Source organism: Maylandia zebra, linkage group LG7, assembly GCF_041146795.1.
Source record: "Maylandia zebra isolate NMK-2024a linkage group LG7, Mzebra_GT3a, whole genome shotgun sequence".
Taxonomy (NCBI): Eukaryota; Metazoa; Chordata; class Actinopteri; order Cichliformes; family Cichlidae; genus Maylandia; species Maylandia zebra.
In genome coordinates, this window is record NC_135173.1 from 56,682,986 (window position 1) to 56,700,187 (window position 17,202).

The following is a 17,202-nucleotide window of genomic DNA, read 5'->3' on the forward strand; positions in this document are numbered from 1 at the left end:
AAAATCTGTTTCTCGGGGTGAAGTACCGAGCTAGTTTTGGATTGTTTTGTCATCAACACTCTCGGAGTTTGATTCACGTGCGAATAAAAGCTTTTTATATATTTTATGGAAACAGAAAAAAAACAAATTAAGTGACGTTCTTTGAAAAAAACGGAACAGAAAATCAATAATTAAACCGAAACCCCCTATGTTCTCGGAAGTAAACAATCAACTCATGTATCGCCAATATGGCTGTAAAGAGTGAAATGTGAAATGTATCACATTTAAAGTTACCTACTGTAACAAACTTTACTATCTGTATTTTCGAGGAACCCAAAGTTCAGATCGTGTGAGAATATATTTTTTATTCTGCTAACAAAACACAGAAACGTAGCGGCAGGATGAGCAACATTTACATTCAAGAGCCACCAACAAATGGGAAGGTAAGCGCCCGTTTACAATTTGAACTTCAGTTTTTTCGTGCATAATGTTGCGGATTTGTAGGCACCATTAGCTAGCCACTCCTAACACTGTTTAGCTCTGAATGTATAATTTCGTGGTCTTTTCGCAGGTCCTGTTAAAGACAACAGCAGGTGATATTGACATTGAGTTGTGGTCCAAGGAGGCTCCTAAAGCATGCAGGAACTTCGTGCAGCTGTGCATGGAAGGTAAGAATTCACCAAGGAAGTGCAGAAACCACTGGAGAACAACGTCAAATTCAGTTTGCGCTAAATTAGGCCGAATTATTCCAGGCGTGCCCTTAAAATATATTGGTTTGGTCAAACTAGCCTCTTTAAGCATTAGGCCATGCGCGTGTAAGTGTCATATTTTTATCTTATTTTGAAGATTATTGATGGACTAAATGTGAGTAAATGTTGAGTCTTAGCCATCGTTACTTATATAATTCTTGTAAGCAGAGAAATGGCTGTTATGAGTGTACATAAGACTTTATTTAATCCCAGAAACTATATTCAGCTGAACACTGTCTTTATTTAAATGTCCTTGTTGGCTCAGATTTCTTGAGGGAACTGTTGTTGCCTTATTGTTTATTTAGTATACAGTATGTCTTGATCTTCTAGGTTATTATGATGGTACAGTGTTCCACAGAGTGGTGCCTGATTTCATCGTTCAGGGGGGAGATCCTACTGGGACAGGGGCAGGCGGAGAGTCCATCTATGGCCGACCATTCAAGGTGAGGCTGCTTTTCTTCTCATTTTATTTTTAATTCTGAAGTGGATTTCTAATTCCTATGAGCAGGTGACACTAAAATACGATGTCTTCTAAACTTTCTTTCGCCTTTCAGGATGAGTTTCACTCTAGGTTGCGCTTCAATCGGAGGGGTTTGGTTGCCATGGCAAATGCAGGGCCACATGACAATGGCAGTCAGTTTTTTCTCACCTTGGGACGTGCAGATGAACTCAACAATAAACATACCATATTTGGCAAGGTAAATCTGTAAGAACATGATGACTTATTCTCTATCTGTATTCATGATTGAATGCTGTCTTCAATGAATATATGAATATACCAAGATGAGTGGCGTTTTCCCCAGGCAGGATGTGCTAAGAGTGTGCCTGACCATTTCTATTTTCTGCAATCCCCACTCCAGGTCACTGGAGACACCGTGTATAACATGCTCAGATTAGCAGAAGTTGAGTGTGATGGTGAGGAAAGACCTCTGAATCCTCACAAGATCAAATCTGCTGAGGTATTTTAGTTCATTCTATTTTACCTGCTCAGCAATATGTTTATCTAGCTTCTGTAATTTAAGCTTTTCTTTTTGTCTGTCCTAGGTGTTACATTCTCCATTTGATGACATCATACCTCGTGAAATAAAGAAACTCAAAAAGGAAAAGGATAAAGAAGAGACGAAGAAATCACAGTCAAAAGCCACAAAGTGAGTGCTCGGCCTTCATCTGTCTTTCTGATTGAAACAAGATCAAGACTGTACCCAGGAGCACCTGCATTTTTGTACATAAGGGAATATATTATGCTTATTTCCATATCTATATATAGATATATATATTTTCTTGCACTTTACTAGAGTAGCTTTGCATGATTCACAGTGTAAAATATTACTCATTTGTCTTATACTGAGTCTTATACTGGACCTTGGTCTATGGTTCATCATTTATGTAAAAAAGGTTGAACCTTTAAGGTAACTCATTCTATATGCCAATGTTTTTAGTTACCCCCAGTGTTGTTGCTCCTTTAGCTTATCACCTGCCAGAAGACTACAGAGGTCATAGACCACAAAGTTATTCTGAAGTGAAATCAAGTGTTTACAAACAGTGAAAGTGTCCACTGTAGCTGCTGTTTATGCTTCTCATACACCGATCAGGCATAACACTGACAGTGGTCACACTGATTATCTCTTCATCATGGCACATGTTAGTAGGTGAGATATGTTAGGCAGAAAATTAACTTTTTCCCCCCAATTGATGTTAGAAGCAGGAAAAATATGCAGTGGTCAGTGTCATTGGCGGCCTGGCTTATAAGGCTTATTGAGGCGCGAGTGATGGCTGGCCCGTGTTTCAATCCAACAGTTGAGATACTGTAGCTCAAACTGCCAAAAATGTATTGCTGTTTCTGATAGAATCACAATACACTGTACAGTTGTGTATGCATAGGCACAGACCAGTCAGCATGCCCATGCTGACCCCTGTCCACCACAGAAAGCACCAAGCAGTAGTACTGAACTACAGAGCAATGGAAGAAGGTGGCCTGGTCTGATGAATTACGTGGATGTGCATCGTTTACCTGCCTTACACCTACAATCAGGCCTGTTTCATTTTTCAAAAATGGTGTGAGGACAAGAAGCACAACAGTGAGTTTTAAGTGTTGACTTGGCATCCAAATTCTATTTAGAGGATCTGTTGCTAGCATCATGGTGCCAGATACCATAGCACACCTTCAGCAGTCTTGTCGAGTCAGGGACCGACACAATATTAGGCAGGTGGCCATAATGCCTGATTGGTGTATGTGCTGTTATCCCTGATCTTTGGTGTTTTGTGTATATGTTGGTGTTAAAATGTTAGAAAACAATATATTCACACAGATTGCTTAGGTCAGTATGAAACCTCTGCTTTTGGTCTCTTGGCACCTAGGGATTTATTGTACCTGTGCTAACATCATTATTATTATTATTATTTGAAACTTTGGCTCTGGTTTATACACTATATGGACAAAAGTGTCTGGCTACTTACACGCTACATCTACAGGAGCTGATCGGCCATTGAAACCCATGCCACGAAGCCAGTAGCACGTCATAATTGTGCTGATGTGAGGCTGAGAACTCTGTAGTTTCTAGGTCAGCAGAGCATTGATGATTACATGCATTGTGCCTCAGCATCTCAGTAACTTTATATGGTCTGCCACGCTGTGATTGAGTTGCTGTGGTTTCTAAAGCCTTCCTCTTTGGAATAATGCCACTTACAATTGATCATGGAATATCTTGGATGGAAGAAATTTCACAAACTAACTTGCTGATCCTAATTCAGGTCTATGCTCCGTGTCATGAAGCTTTTTAGAGCGACCATTCTTTCACAAATGTTGTGAAGGCAGACTGCATGGCTTACATACACCTGAGGCAATATGACTTAAAACACCTGAATGCAAAGATTGGCAGGTCCAGTATATTTGGCCTCTCTTTGAAGAACCTGAATGATAGCCTGAACTAGAGGTAAAAAGTTTAATAGGTCCTCTTTAAACTCATTACTGTTTGCTACATGTTTAATTTATTTTTAGTGCCAATAATGTTATTGATAAAGATTTATAACAATATGTTATTTCCCTGCAATTACCCATGTTGGTGTGTTTTGTAGGAATTTCAGTCTTTTATCATTTGGAGAGGAAGCTGAAGAAGATGAGGAGATGGTGAACCAAGTCAGCCAGGTACTGGATCATAAAACCATTATATGTGGGCACCTCTGACATTTACTCTTGTGCCACTCACACATCATAACTAGGTGTATATTAGAAATATTAAAAAATTTCAAAAAGTACATAGACATGTAAATAACTGTTGTCTGGGCATTTTTCTTTTCTTTTTTTAAATAGACATTCAAGGGAAAAAGCAAAAGCAGCCATGACCTTTTGAAAGATGATCCCAGACTGAGCTCTGTTCCAGCAGTTGATAAGTAATTCATTAATAGTTATAAAACTATTTTAATTTCCTTTTTAAATTTGAATTATTAAAAAGTCTGAACCTATGTTTGCTCTGCTCACAGGGGTAAGAAGAAAAAAGCATCTGCATCTGGTGATGCAGCTTTGGTAAGTCTTTTAGATTTTCCTCCATTTGCACTCAGAGGCGAAGTATCAGCGTTAAGTGTTTGATGTGTTTCTCCAGTCAGGTGACGAGGCTGACGATGATGTTGAGGACGACATGGACACAGATGAGGAATATGACTCGGAGAAGAAAGAGAAGATCAGAGAGCTCATAAGTAAAAAGCTAAAGAAGGAAAAGGGTGGAGAGAAAGTGGCAGAGCCCAGTGAAGAGGAGCAAGAAAAAAAGATGAGCCGCAGGTATGTTTTTTTTCCTTGGTTGTTTGTTTGGTTTTTTGCAACCCTGCTGCAAATAAATTAAACTAAACTACTAGAAAAATTTAAAACGTAGCTACTGCATAATGATCTCTCTGAAATTATGTATTTTGAAAAATTTTACCACTAAAAGCTGTTGTGTATAGTTAAAATTACATGGCTGCTAAAAACAAAAAAAATAGTATTTCATAGTTTTTTCAGCAGCGTCTTATGGTTGTTGTTGAACTTGTAATGTGGTGTGACATCCTGGTGGGGGAGCTATTGGACTATGTAATATATAGATGATGCTAAACCTTACCTATTGCTGATTGTTATTGTAACTTTTATTTTTCTGACAAGGAAAATATTTAGTGAGTCCAAGAGACAAAATGTTACTTTTCAGTGTTCATAGCTGCATATTTTTTTCTTTTTTCAATTAGGTAATTGTTAGTCTGAGATTCCTAAAGACATAGCAGTGCAACACAATGATAAACAACAATTTGAAACCCACAAATTTCATTCAGATGTGATAAATAAAAGCACCAAATTTCAGTTTATGAGAAGCAGGAAATGGTAAACCTTTAGCATCTTTACTAGAAAAATGTCATTGTTTTAGCTCCACCTTGACCTAATCTTAAAATTTCATGACAACAAGAACAAATTCAAGAGAGATGAGAAGGATTTGTATAATATTTTAACAGCTCAGTGGCCTAGACACAGTAGAAACAATCATTAGCTCGTATTAATTAGTGCCTCTCTGCAGCAGCAAATCCTCTTGAACAGTCATGCTACAGTTTCTCTGATGCAGTCGTGGTTGGATTGCTGGAGGACTTTGTTGTACAAATTAATGTATATTTAACAATTTAGATTTGGTGTTACTTGTTCGTGAGCTATTTTAGATTGTCATCCTTTAGTGCCACCCTTACAGCCACTTTGATGCTGCCTTGCTCACCATACTGGAAAGAAGGTTTCCAGACTGAGGCACTTGAGGCATGTAGGGAGGAGTGGTTCATACCTTGGCGTCACTATTTGAAACTTTAGTCATGTTTAATTTGAGCACCCACCATTGTAACTATATATGTCACAGAAGATAAGAAAATGCATAATAGATACCCCTTTTTAAGTCATTAGTAGCAAAACATTTATCTTTAACAGGCATATATTAACTGGATTTATTTAAAATATTCCTCAGATGTATTTAAGCATTCTAATGTGAGAGATTTCTAACCTGAAATAGATGGAGAACCTTAATCTTTATTCGATTTTTAGATAAAAGTGAGCCCAATTAGTTATGAAAAAAAGTAATAGGGCCAACTTGGTTCTTTTTATTCATGTGTAGTGATTTATCCAGTTTCAAGAGCTGGATCCAGAGAATATTTGAAGCTTTGGCTTGAAATGAGTTAAATTACAAATACGTTATCACAATACATTTTTACAGGACCCTGTGTAGTCTTACAAAATAGTTAGTACACCTGATCATAGCTTTAGCAGCATTCACTGGAAATAATTGTTTTGTGTTTGACCCTATCAATCTCTCACATCGCTGTGGAGGAATTTTGGCCCACTCTTCTCAACATTGCTTCAGTTCATTGAGGTTTGCAAACATTCGTTTATGCACGTTTTTCTTAAGATCCAGTCACAGCATTTCAAACAGATTGAGGTCTGGGCTTTGCTGGGCCATTGCAACACCTTGATTCTTTTCTCTTTTTTTTTTTTTCCAGCCATTCTGTTGTAGATTTGCGGCTGTGATGGGGATCACTGTCCCATCGCATGACCCAGTTTCAGCAAAGCTTTAGCTGTCGACAGATGGCCTCGCGTTTGACATTAGAGTATGTTAGTATACAGAGGAGTTTATGGTTTACTCAGTGATTGTTAGGTGCCCAAATCCTCTAGCTGCAAAACAAGTATATATCATCAGGCCTCCCCCATCCTGCTTGACAGTTGGTGTGAGGTGTTTGCGCTGATATGCTGTGCTTGTTTTTTGACTAAAATAATCTCCACTTTGACCTTGTCTGTCCGAAGAACATTGCTCCAGAAGTCTTTTTGTTGTTGTTGTTGTCGTTTTTTTTTTTTAACCACAGTCTATATAAAAGACAAGCACAGCCTCCTCTGTAGTTTATCTTCATGGTAATCTCTTTCTTGATCTTCCAGTGTCAGGAGTGACCATATTTAGACAAGAGCTTCAGTGGGCTGCCCACTAGGAGCTGTTGTGACCTGAGGGTTGTTTTGGCCAGCAGGAGTAGAAAACAGTATTCTTGAACGATGCGCAGCTCTCTTATACTCACCTATAAGCTTTTCCACAGTGTCCATGGGAGCAGGTGTGGACCACAAACAAATAGAGGCAAACGTGCTTTCTCTCTTTCTCAAGAGGGCCCACTATGTCTGCTTGTCTCTTCCTACGCATAATGTTAAATCACCTCTCAACCACCTTTCCTCTCAAAAAGGAGAGGTGGTTGTGGACCAAAAAAATATGATGGAACAAAAAACAATGCAGTTAAATACTTAAAACAATAAGTATCAGTCCTGAACCAGTTGTTATACATTAAATGTCAATAAATCTGTGTGTGAAGTTTTTTGATAGTTTGATTTGATGCGTGAATGCAAAGGTATTCATTTCAGTGTTTGAGCGAATTCAGGATCTTTCTGTGTTTTTAAAGTGTGACTCTTTGTTTGCATTTGTCTTCGAGGGTGGGTCACTCTGACTGGTTAATGCTAAATGTTTGGATTTTTAATCTGGATAACTTTCATTCCACATTAACATAGTGAATACATGTCATGGAGTATGGCTATATCCTGGTAGTGGAATTGTATAATTCCATTTGTTTACAAAAGGCACCATAAATATTTCCAAACGTCCACTTTAGTGGCTTCAGTTTGCAGAGTCCTAACACAAAGCTGACAGCTGTAGGATACAGCTGTGTGTCTGTCAGAACATTTGCAGCCCTAACTAGAAGCATCAATGAAGTTCACACACGAGATATAAAGAAGAATCATCCTCATACAGTTTTTATGAAGCGAGAGAAACTCAAGCTATGGAAAAACTGTTCCTATTTAGGGAATACTCTATGAATTTTTATTGGAAATTTGAAGACTAAAAAGAATGGTCTAAATCAAAGTAGCAGAGACTGAAGAATCTTCCTGCTCCTATGCTGTTAGATATAACCTGGAAGCCATACATTTTAGACATCCTGCTTGAAGAAGTATGATGGAAGTTTGAAGTTCTTATTAAGAAACTAAGACTAATATCATGCACCCTGATTTCATGAGTAGCAGTGGATGAACTTAAGAAAGTTCCTGCTCACAGCCATTTTGATTCTTTACATTTGCCGTGGAAAACTTTGAGGTCAGAATTCAGAAATTTCAGACCATAAAGTCCTAGTCAATAGTATTTGAAAAGCTCCAAACAAACCACTAGATCCTCCTTTTCCCATGATACAGCTAACTTCACATTTAAACTTTAAGCACAAGCCCAAACTTAGAATACCCAATATTGTATAACTGATAAGTGTTTTTCACTTGTTACGAAACTCTCTTCAGAGCCAAAGAGACATTAAACAACTGATTTCAAAGCCTCCCTGTGACAAGTACACTAAACTTGCAGTGGCTCTTCAAGAAAAATTGTCCACCAGAAGTCCTTATCTCCAGTTCTCCTACTTTTTCCCCAACATGATTTATTTAGTTCTCACCCAATGAAGTGGAGTCTAACCTGTTTTTTTTTTACATTACCTCCAGCTCTGTCAATACACACCCACTTACTTTGATACATTCTCACAAACACATGCACGCACACACACCAAAGCTCGCACGTCTCCGTTGTTTCTCACTGGACCAACATCAGGACTCTGCTCTTTGAAGCAGGAAAATTGGCATTCAACACGAATTGCTTACTTAGCAGTAAACAGCACGTCTGTCCAAGCCAGCCGTATGAGCGCAATGGAGGTGAGAGTGATGGTGTGTGTGATAATATTTGGATGAAAATGACCTGTGGAGAATGGAGAGAGTGATTTAACAGTTATCTCTCCACAATATCCTCTTCACAGGTAGCTCTCAGCACACATAATCAACATACCCCTCTCTCATTAGTGCTAATAGGATAAAGAGTGGGCCCCCAGTCAGATGTGTGTGTGTGCGTGCGTGTGTGCGTGCGTGCCCTGACTGACAGCCAGCCCAATGCAGGCAGACTGCAGTATATTAAACACAAGCGCAGATTGTTTTGCTACAAGAACTGTAACCCAACACAGTGGTTTGTCTTGGCAGGGAATCAAAGAGCAGGCTGGTAGGTACAGTGTTAGTACAGGACAAAGGGGGCATTGTTGCAGGGTGAGCTTGCTCTCCCACCGTTGCTTTGCTTTGGGCTTTCAGCTACTTTGTCCGCAAGGAAGAACACCAACTGCTATCTAGTCACCTGGGAAAAAGGAGGCAGGATGTTAACAGCAGTCACTAATCTCTATTCTGTCTGATGGCCTTCACTGCTGCATGACTTCTGCTATTTGGTCTTTCATTTAATTCCTTTGTAGTTGCTATGTGTGTGAGTATGTGAGAGAGAGATATACAGGTTTGTAGTGACTTACGGAGTAAATTTTACAAAGCTCCCCCTATTGCTGAGAAAACCATGAAATTAGGAGCGTGCATGAATCCAAAATAGTTTTGACTTGATGTAAAAACTGTCTTAAGTTGCCTTCCAGGAGCCAGATGATATTCCACTGCAATATTCCGTCATTGCAAAATGCTTGGACTTGTTCATATTCAGCATTCAGTTTCCAAATAATAGTTTATCTCTGAATATAACTTTAAAACTAAGGATCCAATTGATCAAAACACATTCATTTCTCTCAGAGTTTGCCTCAACTTGTTGTGTAGTCGATGTTGTGGGTACCTCTCTTTAAGCCTTTACACTTACAGTTTGACACTCCCTTTATGTTACTATTGATCAAGTGCCTTTGCTCTTTCAAGTGGGCCTCTTTGTCTTGAGTGGGAAGGTGGGGGGTGCTTTATAAAAGACACTACGGAATGAAGTCCCAAAAGCAGTGTATGTGGTAGTCGCCACTTTTGTTAAACCCGACGGGGCATGACTGGGGAAGCAAAACGCTTCCATATGGCTGTGGGACACAGGGTGAGCTGCTTCTGCCAGCATGGCCTGGCTCCCTCTGCTGTTTCTGGTAATGGCTTTTTAGTTACAGCAGACTGAAGATAATGACAGAACAGCACATCCTGTTATTTATTTCACTTGTTATCACTTATGTGTATTTGGTGACTTAGTAATACAGATGGAATGACTTTTTTTTTTAAATTCAGTGCGTCTTCCAGATTTTTATTTTCATGTCATCTGTAGAATATTCTAATTAAAATTACATTTTGTAGGGACTTGTGTGTATTTTTAGTGTAGGTGTATACACATGATACATAGAAATGTATTTAGGTGTGAATAAATGTAGGAAAATAAAGGATCCAGTATCTGATTTACAGTGACTTTTCAATATTGATTATGATGTAGATTTTCTTCTTTAGAGTGTAAGAATACTGGATTTTGGGGCCCAATTCCAGCAGCAGTTTTGGGGTAGTAAAAAATGTATTCATCAGCACACTGCTCCTCTGTGATGCAACGCTCCTACGTGTGCTACAGACAATACTAAGTGTGTTTTAAACAAAGAAGTTGAAGCCATTCTGTATGACATTCTGTTTAATGACACTATTTCTGAAGCTACCCAAGCATCTTTTTTGAGTGTTGTACTATATTACAAAAATAAAGTTTTACAGCCAGTATAAGAGTATGCCAATATCAGTATATTATATTGGCTGTAAATTAATGTTTAATGTTCCTTTCAAACATTCCCAGCCCAAAGAAATTTTAACATCTTAAAAGAAAACCAGGAGATATTCTCATCTGAGGACATGGAACCAGTGAATTTGTATATAATATATAATTTCTAGTTATCATAGTGTCAAACTCCTCGAGAGAAAAGAAAAATCTATGTTCCCTCTGGCACTCTGCCACGTGCTCTAATCAAAGCTGTGTGTGTTTTAATCTTGTGAATGTCTTCTTAATTCGTTGAGTTGTTTAGTCTATAAAATGTTACCACAATTTTCCAAAACCTGAGAGTAAATGTTTGTGGGAGAGTCAGTTTACGTTAATATAAAACAGAGGAAAACCAAATCTTCATGTTGGAGAAGGTTTTAGTTGAAAAACGACTATAAAGATTAATCCTTTTTCAAACGAGTTGCTGACTCGCTTTCCGTTGATTGACTAACTAATGAATTGACCGGCCCCTGTAGTTCTATTCTTCATCTGTTGGTCTTCTGCCACGTTGGGTCTGTTTCTCTTTCCACATTTCAAACATCTTTTCAGTATTTAAAACACCTTAAGAAAGCATTCCCTTAGCCTTGTGGACAGTTTACCTTAAATGAGACATCAGACACTAATTATCCGACCAAGCTGCAGACAATATGTCACTGTGAATTAATTGGCTGCACTTGTCTCTTGTCATTGGTCATAACCCAGTGCGTTCTCAGGGAAAGGTTGCAGAGATCATGAAAGCATTCAGCGCTGCATTTGTACAGAAACCTGCTTGAGATAATCCAGTTCTTGGCAGCAGAGTTGTGTATGTTTTGGAACTGCCAGGTTTACACATCTCTGGACCACTGTAGCATGTCTGCACCATATGGGGCACTTGCTTGCTGGAAACAGGTCCATACAGCAATGCATATCTAAGATGTGTGAAGTTTTGAGGGTTTTTTTGTTTGTTTGTTTTATATAATTCAAAGTGAATAAAAAGCAAAAGTGAGGCTTGGAGTGAGGCTTGGACTGTAATCAACATCATCATCTGATACTGTGCACATTTATGTCTTATTCTCTCATAAAGGCAAAATATTTAAGTGAAGTAGAAAATGTGAAACTAAGTATAATTCATACAGTTAATACTCTATGACATTAATGAGTTACTTCCAGCATAACTGATTAGATGAAGGCTAAAGCATCGTTTCAGAAATTAGGCAGGTGAAGCACTCTAAAAAGGAACCTTGGTCCACTGCGTTGACCTAGATCACTTTGCAAAGTCCTGCAAATTCCTGCGTTGAGGTTAGATTCTTCAACTCCAGCTCACAGTTCTCCTTGGCTTTTGACCAAGCCATGGAGTGCCCCCCGAGGGGAGTTCACCCAGCCACCTTGTTATTCTAGCACATTCATCCACATCACTTGCTCAGTCATTAGACTGGATTTAATCCAACGTAGCAAAGAGAAGCTGCTGCTGCCACCCTTGTGGTGTACTTACTCTAAACAACTCTGAGGTGTTAAATTTTACTTTTAGACATACTTTTGACCCATCTTAATCACGCTGTGGCCACATTTTAAGTGAAAACTGTTTGATTTCTGTCAGTATTTACATTTCGTGAAAGCCATTTGAAGGCAAGATGAGAATACAAAGAAATCCAAAAAAGGATAGCACAGCGTGCTTGTCTATTTTGGAAAAACTATTGAATTTTTGATGAACCATACAGTCATCACTTTACTATTTTTAAGGTTGTCAAATTCCTGTGTCAGCCTCAGACTCCTGCCAGACACTGGAGTATTAAATGCAAGGTTCGGAATCATGAGTACTTGGTCTACTGCCAATCACTTCATATGCTTTCTTTATGAAAAGTTAATCATCCACAGCTCTCTGGTTTTCACATTTCTTGAATTTTCAGAAGGAGTGACAGTAGCTGGCAGCCCCAAAGTACACTCAGACCGCAGGGGCTAGTAGGGAGTCACAAGAAAGATTGATAATATATCTAGTCCTGCCAGTTTTGGTCTGTTTATCTGGCAACAAATGACAACAGATGAGTGCCTCTCCGATTGGCCTTGTTTTTTAAAATGATTGTTAAATTCGTCTCTCCTGCTGGCAAATAGATTGCCTTATTGAGTAAAGGGATGGGTAGACTTGCAGAAATGGGACAAGAAGGAGCTACCCTGTGCTTTGTCTATCCTTTATTCTCTTCTTCAGTTATTCTTGCCTTGCAATGAATGAAGTGTTGTTAAAGTGTTATTTTCTTTTGGGTTTTTTTCCTTGTTTTTTGCTGAACCTGAGTTATAAATGTCCATCTTAACATTGATAATGCTGGCTGCCTAAAAAAAAATCTATGACTAAAACATGCGTTTACATACATTAGACAAAACATTGTGATTCGGACTGGGCAACAAGTGTAGAAACAGAGTAGTTTGTTGTGTTATGATGTGAGGGTCTTGGGAGGAATTTGCTGAGCCCTGAGGGGAGTCCTAACAGGTGTTGGTGGGGCTTTTCCTGTCCTTTCTGCCCTTTTTTTCTTTATTGGCACCATGGTTATGGGGCTGATTGTTCAGCTGTTGCCTTGGATACATCTCCTGTTTTCCTAATGGCAACATGTCAAGGCAGGCCAAAAATGATCACGTAGTCCAGTGTGTTCTTTACTCAAAAATAGGCTCGCAAAATCCTTCCTATTAATGCCCATTAATGCCAGAGAAGTGTCAGGGATGATGTTCCTATAAAACCCACAAGATTAAAGATTAAAGGCCATTTGGAAATCCCAAATGTATGATCATCAGTACTGCCAAAACTACAGAATCTCCTCACTATTAAATGAATGGGGAGCTTCTGTATAAGGATAATATAATATAGTGTACTGCACAGCCTTTGCCAACAAGTCTTTACTATTAGAATGGTCACCTGAGCTCAGTGAGCTGTGAAAGATGGCTACTGCCACTAGTAAAATAACAACAACAATAATAATAACAAAAACTTGTGAAAAGCAACATGCCTGCAGCCTATGTGACTTTTTGGAGGCAGGTAAATTTGTGTTGACTAGGTGCACTCAAAAAAAAAAGTATTAAATAAATCATAGAAAGGATTTCCACGCGATTAAATTGCTTTATTTTAGCATTATGCAGTTCTATTATTCCAACTTAATGTACTTCAGTTGGACCAACTTATGATGAATCAACTTATTTAATGCAGTTGAGTCCAACTTAGTTTAACCCATGCAAATTACATTAGTCCAACAAAAGTAGTTGCTGCTAATAGAAAGCCATTTATTAATGCTGAAATCCTTTCCATGATTAAGTTCATTTAAAGGGTTATTTTTTTGAAATGTTAAAAAAAATTAGAGTCTGGATAACATAAAACTTGCCGGTCTATTGCAGGGCTAACACAGAGAACAATTTGCAGTCACATTGACACTTATGGGTAATTTAGAATTACCATTTAACCTAACCCCACTAACTGCATGTCTTTGGACTGTGGGAGGAAGTCAGAGTATCCGGAGAGAACCAATGCAGGCCAGATGGTTGATTTGAACTCAGGACCTTCTTCTTGTGAGGCAACAGTGCTAAGCAGTGCACCACCGAGCTGTCAATGATTATTTACAACAAGTACACAAATAACAAGGAAAGATATAGATAGATATAGATTTTTTTTTATATATATATATATTTTTTTGTCAATATACAATAATGATAGCATACACGTGGTGTGTGTAGGCTTTTCTGCCTCTTAAAACCTCAGTGATTTTCTTTTGGTTTGAAATCTCATGTGATCTTGTGGTATCGTGTCCAGGCAACTAACCACTCCTGCAAGACTGTATCATATCATTTCAACAAGATCTTATATGATTCACCATATAAACATAAAATTCTTTTGATCAAATTTAGTGCCATCAGCATTAATCTCGCTGTAACCGTGGTAACTTGTTAACGGAGATTTGCCGCGTTAATGCAGTTATGGCGTTAACGTCATTTTAGCAAGATTAACGCTGACAGCACTAATTAAATTACAATTTAGACTCTTCTAAATGTAAGAACCACCCAAATTCACTTTTTTGAGTGTTTGGCTAAAGAGGCTAAAACCTCAATCTTCAGCTGGTCAACCCTGTGATGTTTCAGTGTCCACAGCAGTATATATTCCTAGCAGCTAATTTCAATTAAAAGGTCTAATATTTTTTTAACTTGATAAACATTAGCATTCCTAGCACCAGCATCCTTCAATCCTTGCATGCCTTTCCTGAATATGGTTAGACAGTACCAGTGAAATAGTCAATACACGGAACAAAGGTTTTAGTCCCTGGCTACATTCGATACCAATATTATTCCCAAGTATTAGCCATTGTACCCAAATCGTATCAGATGATAGCAGACAAGTTTTGAAATTGTTACCAAGAAGTACAAAAAATTGATAGAACATTGCATAAATGGGAAGAGCAGGATCAAGCATTTTTTTGAAACTTGATCCGTACTACTAGTAAGGCTGTTAAACCCTCGTTTGTTGTGTGTGTGACTTTTTTAAAACATCTTAATGAAAGTGCAATATTAAATTATTGAAGCTCAGCTTGCATTTGCACAATCTTTGTTAAATCTGACAGTTGGTATTAAAAAGGTTTGTTGTTGCCTTCATCACCTTAAAAAAAACAAAATAGTTAACTGGCCACCTACTGCAGTAATTCTGCAGTAACGTGGATGGAGAGTTTTCTGCTATCATTTTAATCAAAGAGTACCACCAGAGAGACAAAAACCCATTCATCATGTGGGAGTGTGAATGGCAGCTGGAGTCTTCAAATTATTACGTTCTTTGCCCACCTATGGGTTTTCACATCTGTGTTGCATTACAATGCTTTATGTAAAATATGTCTTAGAAAAGAGGTTTGTTGTTATTGATTCTTCTGTAGACTGAGCTGAGCAAGCAACATCCTCGCATAGGCAGTGTCTGATTCTGCCAACCAGTTTCTACCCTTGGCAACTTAGTTTGGATTCAGCTGAAGCAATTTTTTTTTCTTGATACTGACCTCAAAATAGAGGACTAACAACTGTATGTCTGACTGATTCCTTATGTGTATCCTCAGAAGAACCAGGAAAGCTAACAAGGAAGAGACATGACATCAAGTCAGACACAGCTGTTAATATTTGCTGAGCCACTTACAGTTAAAATATCACTCAGTTTGATGCCTCAGTACTTTGCCACAGACAATGTCAGAGAATTAAACAAATATAGCACTAGCTACAAACACAAGAATCAAAGTTCCACATAAAAGGAAAGAGAAAGGATATAAATGAATGTCTGTCCAGAAAAGCAGATGTAGGAAACAAAAGCAGCCATTGTTTGGTCTGGAGATGCCTCAGATGTTTCTAGGCCAGGGGCCCAGACTGTGCAGCTTACCTGTGCTTTGTGGCTCTGCAAGTGAATGGGATGAAACAGAGCTGTCAGGCAGTACAAAAATATTATCATTTCTTAACATAACATATCTGCTCTGTAACTGGCAGAAGTCTCAGTCATATGATGGGGAACAATAATCAGCATTGCTGGCCTTGTATGAGCTGGGCTGCAGGCCGCCTGCCAAAAAGGACACCACCTTGGAGTTAAGGAAGTGAGGATGTGCCTTGGCCTGCCTCTGTCATCCAGTTAAAGGTTTTACAAGGGTGGCTAGCCAGGAGAGGAGTGCCTGGGATAGTTATTGCAGTGCCACTTGAGCAGAGGAAGTATAAAGTTTTTTATTACTTCTGCCACTCAGAGCATTGTGTATTTTATGTATCGAAAAACATTCATATTTAACTTCATACAACTTGTGTAGTGCTCTGATTTATATGCAAATTAAATATGTGCATGTTCTTTTGTACAAATATGAACATGATACTGACCTCATTAACAAATTTTGTTGAGGTCAAATTTAGCTTTAGATTGCCAAAAAAAAAAAGTACTGTAAATCAGTTTTAAAAACCAACCCCAGAGATTCATCGCTTTCCATTTATATCGCAAAAGGGATGAGTTTATGGTCTGAAACACAGCTTTGGTTCTTCAGCAGGTCAGGTTGAGCGGTTTGGAGACAAAGTTAGAGAGTGAGACATTTAGAACATGTGTCAAGGAGAGAGACTGAATATATTACACACATAGGATGCTGAAGATGGAGCTGCCGGGCAGGAAGAAATGAGAGGGACCTGAAGGAAGTTCATGGATGTAGTGAAGGGCATGCAGCTGGTTGGTGTGACAGAGGAGGATGCAAGTGGTAGGGTGAGATGCAAGCAGATCTCTAAAGGAAGCAGTCGAAAAAAGAGGAAGATGATTTTGGCTTTAGACTGACTGGCTTTGACATGGTTCTTGTTAGTTATTACCTGTGACTTGACTTGGAAAGTGTCTAAATCATCCTGGGATTAGATTTTTGAGTTCTTGATCTTCACTTGAGACCAAAGTTCAAATTCCAGACTCGCCTCTCTCCACTTTGGTCTTGACCACAATAAAAAGATGGGTAATACCCACTGTGACATCATCCACTGGTTAGTGAAGTCCTGTTTGAAGTGTCAAGTTGAGTGATTTTGCTGTCACCATTTGGATGTTTTGAAACGCGATCAGATGAGCGAAGAACCGATTTGACTGAGAAATTGGGGGACACTGGTCGTTTGCAGGCTAGCGTCTTGTTTGACTCTAAATGGGAACTATAATTTAAAAAGTGAACATCATGTTGCATTCAGTAAGACTTCAAACAAGCAACTAAGGGCACAAACTCTCGAGGAAAGTGTTTTCTGTTTACTGAACCAACACCAGCTTTTCCATGTGCCTTCTTTATTCTGTGTTTCGTATGTGTGCCCACCATAATGACAAGTAGCAACTTGTTTATAAAGACATTTAATATTCTTGAAACGTAAAAAAAATGTATGCCTTGTGTTTGTTTTGCGATGAAGCCAGTGGAGCCAAATGTCTGTTCAAACTATTC

General features: G+C 38.6%; 1 protein-coding gene across 1 annotated transcript in view; it reads left to right on the forward strand.

Moving 5' to 3' along the window:
- Positions 1–187: 187 nt before the first annotated feature.
- Positions 188–17,202, forward strand: part of cwc27 (CWC27 spliceosome associated cyclophilin) — a 32,309-nt gene continuing 15,294 nt past the window's right edge. The window contains exons 1-10 of the mRNA XM_012923474.2: positions 188–422; positions 551–647; positions 1,059–1,171; positions 1,283–1,426; positions 1,589–1,687; positions 1,773–1,876; positions 3,804–3,873; positions 4,039–4,118; positions 4,209–4,251; positions 4,328–4,503. Of these exons, the coding sequence (XP_012778928.1) occupies positions 381–422; positions 551–647; positions 1,059–1,171; positions 1,283–1,426; positions 1,589–1,687; positions 1,773–1,876; positions 3,804–3,873; positions 4,039–4,118; positions 4,209–4,251; positions 4,328–4,503 (968 nt within the window). The 5' untranslated portion in view covers positions 188–380. The remainder of the gene's footprint in view (positions 423–550; positions 648–1,058; positions 1,172–1,282; positions 1,427–1,588; positions 1,688–1,772; positions 1,877–3,803; positions 3,874–4,038; positions 4,119–4,208; positions 4,252–4,327; positions 4,504–17,202) is intronic.